The sequence below is a fragment of the Tachyglossus aculeatus genome, chromosome X2 (assembly GCF_015852505.1).
Source record: "Tachyglossus aculeatus isolate mTacAcu1 chromosome X2, mTacAcu1.pri, whole genome shotgun sequence".
In the NCBI taxonomy this organism is placed as follows: domain Eukaryota; kingdom Metazoa; phylum Chordata; class Mammalia; order Monotremata; family Tachyglossidae; genus Tachyglossus; species Tachyglossus aculeatus.
This window is the reverse complement of record NC_052100.1, coordinates 9017870-9026939: the sequence shown is the minus strand read 5'-3', so window position 1 is coordinate 9026939 and position 9070 is coordinate 9017870. Positions and strand designations below refer to the sequence as shown.

Sequence of the window (9070 nt, the reverse complement as noted above, 5' to 3'; positions counted from 1 at the left end):
TGAATAAATAAATAATAGATAGATTATAAATAAACTATAAATAAATAATAAATAGTAAACAATAAAGAATAAATAAAAATAAATAAATAATAAACAATAAATAAATAAATAAATAAATAATAAAAATGAATACTTAATGAACAATAGTTAAATCATAAATAAATCATAAATAAATAATGAATAATAAATAAATAATAATTAATAATAGCAAATAAATGAATAAATAAATAATGAATGAGTGATAGGTAATAAATAATGAATACATAATAAAAATAAATAAATAATAGATAATAGGTAAGCTATAAATAAATCATAAATAAATAATAAATAACAAATAAACAAATAATAAATACATTATAAATAAATAATAATAAATAAATAAATAAAAAATAATAACAATAAATTACTCTTATTCCCTCCTTCCTCGCCTTTCAATATCTCCCCCGGCCTTCCGCGTGCACCTTGGGCGGGGCGAGTGGGGGGGGGGGGTCGCCCACCTCTCCGGCCAATCGGCACTCGGAAAGGCAGGGCGAGGCGGGGCCGGGCCTGACCAATGAGCACGAGCGGAGGGCGGGGGCGGGACGTCCTCCAGCCAATGGCCGCTCTCGGTGACCCCGCCCCCTCCCTCCCCCCCCGCCCCGCCCCCCCGCCACGGTCCGACACGTCCCAGAAGGCGCCGGGCCCTCCAAGATGGCGGCGGACGTGTCCGTTACTCCCCGGCCCCTGCCGAGCCCGGGGGCCGAGGCCGGGGACGGCGGGGAGCGCCGGCCGCCCGAGGAGGAGCTGCCGCCGCTGGAGCCCGACGAGGTGCGGAGCCGCCTGGAACGGACCGCCCAGCAGTTCCGCAACCGCCGCAAGATCCTCATCCGGGGCCTCCCAGGGGACGTGACCAACCAGGTACGGGGGGCAGCGGAAACGGCGCGCGACGCGGCGGTGCGCGGGACGGACCAACGGAGCTGGAATGGCGGGGGGGTGGGGGGGACGGAGGGAAAAACCGGGGAAGAAGGGGGGGGGAGGAGGCAGAGATTTGTTGACACCTTCCCCCTTGGAGGACGGAGAGCAGGATTACCGGGACGGCCCGCACGCCTCACTCCCCCAACACCAACCTCCTCGTTGCACCTTGGTCTCGTCCCTGGCCTGGAATATAATAATAATAATTGGCATTTGTTAAGCGCTTACTCTGCGCAAAGCGCTGTTCTAAGCGCTGAGGAGGAGACAGGTTGTCCCACGTGGGGCTCACAGTCTTCATCCCCATTTTACAGATGAGGGGACTCAGAGAAGTGAAGTGACTTGCCCAAGGCCACACAGCAGACAGGTGGCGGAGTCGGGATTCGAACCCATGCCCTCGGGCGCCAAAGCCCGGGCTCTTTCCACTGAGCCACGCTGCTTCTCAGCGTTCTGGAACGCCCTCCCCTTTCAATCAGTCAATCAATCGTATTTATTGAGCGCTTGCTGTGTGCAGAGCACTGGACTAAGCGCTTGGGAAGTCCAAGTTGGCAACATATAGAGACGGTCCCTACCCAACAGTGGGCTCACAGTCTAGAAGGGGGAGACAGAAAACAAAACCAAACATACTAACAAAATAAAATAAATAGAATAGATATGTACAAGTAAAATAAATAAGTAAACAGAGTAATAAATATGTACAAACATATATACAGGTGCTGTGGGGAAGGGAAGGAGGTAAGATGGGGGGGATTGAGAGGGGGACGAGGGGGAGAGGAAGGAAGGGGCTCAGGCAGACCCTTCATATCCGACAGACAGGCACTCTCCACACTTTCACGCGAACTTCCACTCGTGGGTTCTAATCCCGGCCCACTTGTCTGCTGGGTGACCCTGGACAAGTCACTTCACTTCTCTGGACCTCAGTTACCTCATCTGTAAAATGGGGATTGAGACAAGGAGCCCCATGAGAGAGAGGGACCACCCACCCCGGCCCTTAGTACAGTGCTTGGCATATAGTAAGCAGTTAACGAATACCACCATTATTATTATTATCCCTAATCCCAATCCCCGCTGCGTTGCCCAGGTACGTGGATCTGTACCTGTTAAACACTTGGTATTCACCCAGCCTTAGGCCCCCCGTAATTTAGTAATGATGGTATTTGTTAAGCACTTACTATGTGCCAAGCACTGTTCTAAGCACTGGGGTGGATACAAGGCAATCAGTTTGTCCCACGTGGGACTCTCAGTCTTTATTCCCATTTTCCAGATGAGGGAACTGAGGCACAGAGAAGGTTAAGTGACTTGCCCAAGGTCACACAGCAGACAGGTGGCAGAGCCGGGATTAGAACCCCTGTCCTCCGACTCCCAAGCCTGTGCTCTTGCCACTAAGCCACGCTAAATAATGCTACTAATAATAACGATGGTATTAAGCGCTTACTGTGTGCCAACCACTGTTCTAAGCGCTGGGGTAGATACAAGGTAATCAGGTTATCCCCCGTGGGGCTCACAGTTTTAATCTCCATTTTGCATATGAGGTAACCGAGGCCCAGAGAAGTTAAGTGACTTGCCCAAAGTCATACAGCTGACAAGTGGCGGAGCTGGGATTAAGAACCCATGACCCCTGACTCCTAAACCTGTGCTCTTTCCACTAAGCTGCTTCTCTCTAAAGCCCGTCATCCCCCCCAGACTGTAAGCTCCTTGTGGGTAGGGACCACGTCTACCAACTCTATTGTACTCTCCCAAGCGCTCAGTACAGTGCTTTGCACCCAGTAGGTGCTCAGAGTCCATTGATTTGAAAGCTGGGGACCGGGGACTTCTGGGTTCTGTGGGACCAGGTTGCTGGGGAATGGGAGGATGGGTTAATCCTTAGCTGCTGGCTGGAGATCCTGAGGACTGTCCCCGGCTGTTATAATTATGGTATAAAGTGTCTTCCCCTCACTCTCTCTGGCCTTTCATCTCCGCAGGAAGTTCATGAACTTTTGAGTGACTATGAGCTGAAGTACTGCTTTGTGGACAAGTACAAAGGAACGGGTGAGTGCAGCCCTGAAGACCTGAGTGCTCTGGGGGTGGGAGCGCAGGTCAGTCCCCCTGTCCCAGGAGCCGAGCTGACCCGCGTACCCACCTGCCGCCCTCTCTGCCTCCCTCCTCCTTTCTATTCCAATAACATAATGGGTGATGGAGGAGAGGACCGCTCCCCTGTTTGGACCCACCCCCAAGCAGCTCCCCGCCTCCCATCGCTGATCCCGTCTTCCCCGGCCCCTACAGCGTTCGTGACCCTGCTGAACGGGGAGCAGGCCGAGTCGGCCATTCGCACGTTTCACCAGAGCCGGTTGCGGGAGAAGGAGCTGTCGGTGCAGCTGCAGCCCACGGACGCCCTCCTGTGCGTGGCCAACCTGCCCCGGGCCCTGAGCCAGCGAGAGTTTGAGGAGCTGGTGCGGCCGTTCGGCAGCCTGGAGCGCTGCTTCCTGGTGTACAGCGCCCAGACGGGCCACTCCAAGGGCTACGGCTTCGCCGAGTACATGAAGAAGGACTCGGCCGCCCGGGCCAAGTCGGATCTCCTCGGGAAACCGCTGGGGCCGCGGACGCTGTACGTGCACTGGACTGATGCCGGGCAGCTGACTGCTGAACGGCTGCACTCGCGCTGCCTGTGTGTGGACCGGCTGCCCCCTGGGTACAGCGACGCGGAGGAGCTGGCTCGAGCCTGCAGTGTCCCTCAACCCCCCACCTTCTGCCAGGTAGCCCCCTCCCACCTCCCTTTTACCAGGAACCCCCCCTCCACCCCAGTGTCTCTCCTCCCTCGCTTTCCGGGGGGAATTTCTCCAAGGTTCGGGGGACCTCGCTGGGCCGGGGGTGGGGCCCGTGGCCGCCTCTCTAACCTCCCTCTCGCCCCCGCCTGTCCCTCCCCAGTTGGCGTATGGGCAGGATGGGCAGCTGAAGGGGTTCGCGGTCCTGGAGTACGAGACGGCCGAGATGGCAGAGGCGGCGCAGCAGCAGGTGGACGGGATGGCCCTGGCTGGCCACCACGTGCGGGTATCCTTCTGCGCCCCCGGCCCGCCCGGCCGCAGCATGTTGGCCGCGCTCATCGCCGCCCAGGCCACGGTACAGACAGGGCCGACGGGGAGTTGGCGGGGGCGGGGCAGGGTGGGGGCCCTGGAGGGGCGGTGGGGGCGGGGGCCTGGGCCGGTGAAACCTGGGCCGGGTCTCCGCAGGCCCAGAACCGGGGGAAGGGGCTGCTGCCGGAGCCCAACATCCTGCAGCTCCTCAACAGCCTAGGACCTCCGGCCTCGCTCCAGCTGCTGCTGAATCCACTGCTGCATGGCACTGTCGGGGGAAAGCAGGGTACCAGCACCGGGGCGGGGGGCACCGGCCCCGGGGCGGGGAGAGGTTCCTCGGGGCTTCTTGCTAGCGGGAGGGTCTGGCCCTGGGGAAAGATCCCCAAACTGGGGAGTGGGGGGGTGGGGGGCCCCCTCTCCCCCGTCCCCCGTGGCTGCCCCTGGACCCCCTGGTCTCCGCCCCCCAATCGCAGGCCTCCTGGGAGCCCCCCCCACCCTGCCGCTGCTGACCGGCCCAGCCCTGTCCACCACGCTCCTCCAGCTGGCACTACAGAGCCAGGCCCAGGCCCAGGCCCAGCAGGTACCCGGGCCCCTCCCAACCCTGCAGAGCTGTAGCCCTGCCCGACGCGGGGAGGGGCAAGACAGCTTTGGGACATTTCCTCCTCCTCTTCCTCCTCCTCCCGGGGCCGAGGTTGGCACAGGCTCGTCTGTTGCTCGCAACCAGCTCGTCTCCCCGTGCTCCCTCCCCGTGTCCTCCCCCTCCCCCCCAACAGCTTTCACTGGTCTCGCTCCCCGTTTTCCGTATCCTCCCCACCCCAGCCTCTCCATCTGGGTTTCTCCCTCCCCTCCTGCCTGTCCGTCCTCTGTTCTCAGGGCACCAGCCATTCAGCCCAGCCCACTCCTTGCCTCCTTGGCCCCGGGTGGGGCACACTGTGGCTTCGTGTCCACTTCAAGGTCCTTTGTGTCCACTTCAAGGTCCTTCATCTAGCTCTCTGCCCTGGGCACAGTGCCCAGCGGGCAGGGAAGTCTTTTATCATTAAGGAAATGCCTGTTGGGGCTTTTTGGAGCCAGCAGGCACATTGTGTCCACTCTCCACTGGACTGCCGTACCCAGTTGTGCTAACAACTTTGAAGGCCAGAACAATGTCCTATGGCCTGGCTCTGTCCCCCCGGGGGGTTGGGGGGTGGGTGGCGGGGGGGGAAAGGATGCAATGTCTTTTTTCCCACTGGGCTCCATCTGAGCTTGGCATCCTGCCCCCTCCCACCCACAGACCCAGCTCGCTGCCCCCTCCCCCCCCCATGGCTCAGGATCCTGAACCCCTTCTCTCCCCACTGTGCGTTCCCCACCCCGTTGCATTCAGGACAGTTGCAGGGTCTTGGGCTTCCTGCCCCCTCCTCCCTGTCCCTGTCTTGTGAAATGCATTTCCTCTCGCAGAAGCCAGGAATCCTGGGAGACTCCCCGCTAGGCTCCCTGCAGCCGGGGGCCCTGGGCCTGCCTAATGCCTCATCGGGGTCCAGCCAGCCCGGGGGCGCCCATCTCGGGGAGTTGCCCGCCGGTAAGTGGGGGCCCGACCCCGACCCCCAGCCCAGCGTCCCCTTTGGGTCACTCCAGCGAGCTGACTCCGGGCGCAGGGCGAGGCGGCTCCCCAGCTGTGGGGGTGGTGCCGCAGTCAGGCTGACTGACAACTGACCCCCCAGGTCAGGCAGCAAGTCGTCAGGTGTGACCATCGGTCAGGCCTGCTCCTGGGCTGAGGTAGAGCGGCGGGGGTGTGGGGTGCGTGGGCTGAGGCTCCGGTTCTGACCCCGCAGGATGTCAGCCCCTTCACTGCCACCTGGTTCTCTCTCCCCAGGGGGACCCCAGCCCTCCGAAGTCGGCCCCGGGCGCGGGAAGCCCTCCCCTCTCCTGCCACCCCTCCTGGGCCCAACGGGGGGGGGAGCGAGAGGCGGCAGGGCTGGGGGTGCTGGCTAACCAGCTCCCCCCGCCTCCCTCTGCCTTGCTGGGCTCTGTCGTCACCGGCCTGCCGAAGCTGGGGGAGGACAGATCGCCTGCCTCCGGAGTAAGGACCCCGCCCCCCAAGACTCCCCGGGTCCCAGTATCCCCACGAGCCATGCCTTGTGGGGGTGACCCTGCCTCTTCCCTCGCAGGGCTCCTCGCTCCTGGGAGAGCCACCCAAGGACTTCAAGATCCCCCTGAACCCCTACCTGAACCTGCACAGCCTGCTACCTGCTGGCAGTCTCTCCGGTGAGGGAGGGAGGCCGGGGACTCTCCCAGGGGGTTGGCGGGGTGGGGCCGGAGAGGGGAAGGGCTGAGGACAAGCTGATGGATTTTTTTCTGCCCCGTCCCTTCTCCCTCGCCCCACCTCGTTCTCAGGCGCCAGCGGGAGCTCCGGCAAACCTTTTAACCTGAAATCCGGGGGGTTTGGCAGCATCCCCAGCCCTCAGCTCCCAAACGAGCTAGGTCTCCCCACGGATGGCTTCACTTTCGATTACCAGCCGGTGCGTGTACGGTGGGGTCTTCCTGTAGGTGCTCATCGGCGTCCGTCTGTCCATCCCCCCACCCACCCCCGCAACCCTGTCCCTCTGAACCACTTTCTTCCCTCCCACCCACTCTGGGCTCTTGAGGTTCCAGCTGTCTCTCACCAGCTGTGTACTCCACAGTCCCTGGGGCACCAGATTCTGAGTGCTGAGAGCCTTCTCCCCGCTCCCTCCCAATCTTCAGTCTTCTCTTGGGTTTGCTGTGTTGGTCTGTCCCCCTCCCCCCGCCCCTCCCCACCCATCACACCCCGTTGTAACTTGTCTGTGGCTCTTCTTCCCGTAAAGGAACTGGGGAGACGGGGGTTCCTGCACCACCCTCGGGAAGCTGGGGGGCCAGGCCTGGGGTCGTTTGGATCCAGCCGGCACAAGGTAACAGCCTCCCAGCCTTCCTCGCTGCCTTGGCTTTCTGTACCTTGTTCAATTGCTTCCCCGCCTGCCAACCTGCACGCGCACACTCCCCCCCCCCCCCCACCTTGTTTTTTGTCTGCCCCTAGCCCTGAATTTCCCATCCGTCCGTCCATCCATCCATCCATCCCTGCTCTTTATCTTCCCCTGGGCCTAGACTTCCCATCCCTTCCACTGTTCCAGCCGCTCCCCTTCCTTCCCCACTTCGGCTTCGACTCCTTGCCCTCTGTCCCCCTTCCTTTCCCCCATTACTGCCGATGCTCGTTCCAGATATCTCCGGCATCTGCTGGCTTCGGTGAGCGAAGTGCCGGCGGGGGTGGCCCCCTACCTGCCTTGTACTCTGGCTCCCCCACCTCCTACTTCAGCAGTGGCCTGCAGGCTGGGCTCCAGCAGAGCCATCTGAACAAGGTGAGACGGTCCGAGAGGGGAAGAGGGCACGGCTGTCTGCGTGGGGTGGGAAACGGGTGACTCCCCCAGTCTGAGCTCTGGGGCTGCGGTGATTTTCTTCCCTACCGTCAGGCCTCACCCCCACCCTTGCCGCTTCCTCCCCTCTAGGCTGTGGGCATGCCACCAGTGGGCTCCGGAGAGGGTCTTTTGGGCCATGGACCCAGTGGGCACGGCAGCAACCTAAAGGTAGCGCTTCCGACAGGAGGGAGGGGAGAACGGAGGCTGGGGGGTGGGGGACCGGGCGGGGGTGGTCTAATGCCCTTTGACCTGCTCTGCTAAGCCTGTAAGCTCCTTGAGGTCAGGGATTGGATCTGCCACCTGTATTGTACTCCCCCAGGTGCTCAGTACAGTGCTCAAATCCTATTCATTGATTCCACCCTCCCCTATCAGACTCCAGTCGCCGGCCAGAAGCGAGGCTCCTCACACCTGCTACCATCTCCAGAGCCTAGTCCTGAGGGTGGCTACGTGGGCCAGCATTCACAGGGACTGGGAGGCCACTATGCCGACTCTTACCTGAAGCGGAAGAGGATATTCTAGCGACGCCCAGCCCCCTTCTTCCTCCTCCTCCTCCTCCTCCTTTCTCCTCCCCCTCCCCCCAGCAACACTGCCCTGATTGATGCCTTTTGGCTATGAATCTATTTTTTACAGAGTCAAAAATAGGACTTTGCTTTTTAAAGGAGGGGAGCAGGGGCCTGTCTGGGAGTTCAGACCCTCCTCACCCCATCTCAAGGGAGGCTGACAGGGATCTGTCTTGGCCTAGTCAAGCCCTCATCTCCACTGCAATTTTAACAGAGCAGACCAGCAGGGTGGGGGTGGTGCGCAGACTCGGTCTCCCTTCTGTCTCTGCCTCCCTTGGGATGCCATCTCCTGCCGGCCACCACCCCGCCACGCTCCCGAGGCAAGGCTGGTGGCTACGGAGAAGGAAGTTGAGGAAATGGCCCATCCCCAAAATGCTTCTTTTCCTTTCTCAAGTGAACCTTTTGGGGCTCTTCCTCTTGTAGGTTTTTTGGTTTATAAAATTTAGGGGAAGGGTCCTGTCCCCTGGAGGGGGGGATGGTATTGATCGCCACCCCTACATCCACCCTGATCTCTTGTCCCCTGGTGCTCTCTTTTTCTGGTCCCTTTCCCCCCTCCCACCCCCATTCCGGCCTGGAACACGTTGCCCGCTGGCTTCTCTCTCGCCTCGAAGCGGCTCCCCCGGCCCCACCTCCCACACAGTCTGGGAATGGTAGCATTTTGATCCCTCAGTGGTGGGGACTGCTTAAGGGACTTCCCTGCAGCCTCCAAAACAAGGGCTTGGTTCGACAGCCCCCGTGCCTCCCACAGTAGCCATACCCCGGTTGAAAGGGCCAGATTGGGGCGGACCACCCCCCGTCGATTTGCACTGGGTCTTTCCTGGGCATTTTGGGCTCCTCTGGCCAGTGTGTTTCCCCAGGCCTACGTCACCGTTTCTCTTTACTCAGCTCCTTCCCCCCACTCTCCCTTTTTTCTGCCTTTTTTCTTGCCTTCCCCGGACCCTTTTTTTTTTTTTTTTGCTGGATTAAAAGTTTTTAAGTAAAACTTGATTTTAATGAAACCTCACACCTGGCTGGTTCTTGCGCCGCTGTACTCCCACGGGCCACTCCCTCACTAAAGCGGGCCGGGGGGGCGGCCCCGCCGCCATTCCAGCCGCCCCGAGCCGAAAGG

At 59.5% G+C, this 9070-nt stretch overlaps 1 protein-coding gene across 1 annotated transcript; it reads left to right on the top strand.

Annotated features, from left to right (window-relative positions):
* Window positions 1–690: 690 nt before the first annotated feature.
* On the top strand, window positions 691–8960 carry RAVER1 (ribonucleoprotein, PTB binding 1). Its single transcript, XM_038771397.1, is given in 15 exon segments — window positions 691–897; window positions 2910–2976; window positions 3211–3680; window positions 3853–4044; window positions 4155–4284; window positions 4472–4578; window positions 5433–5553; window positions 5848–5924; window positions 5926–6054; window positions 6143–6239; window positions 6369–6493; window positions 6818–6901; window positions 7208–7345; window positions 7493–7570; window positions 7775–8960. Coding segments are annotated over 15 exon segments (2169 nt in total). The 3' UTR covers window positions 7922–8960.
* The last annotated feature ends 110 nt before the right edge of the window (window positions 8961–9070 follow it).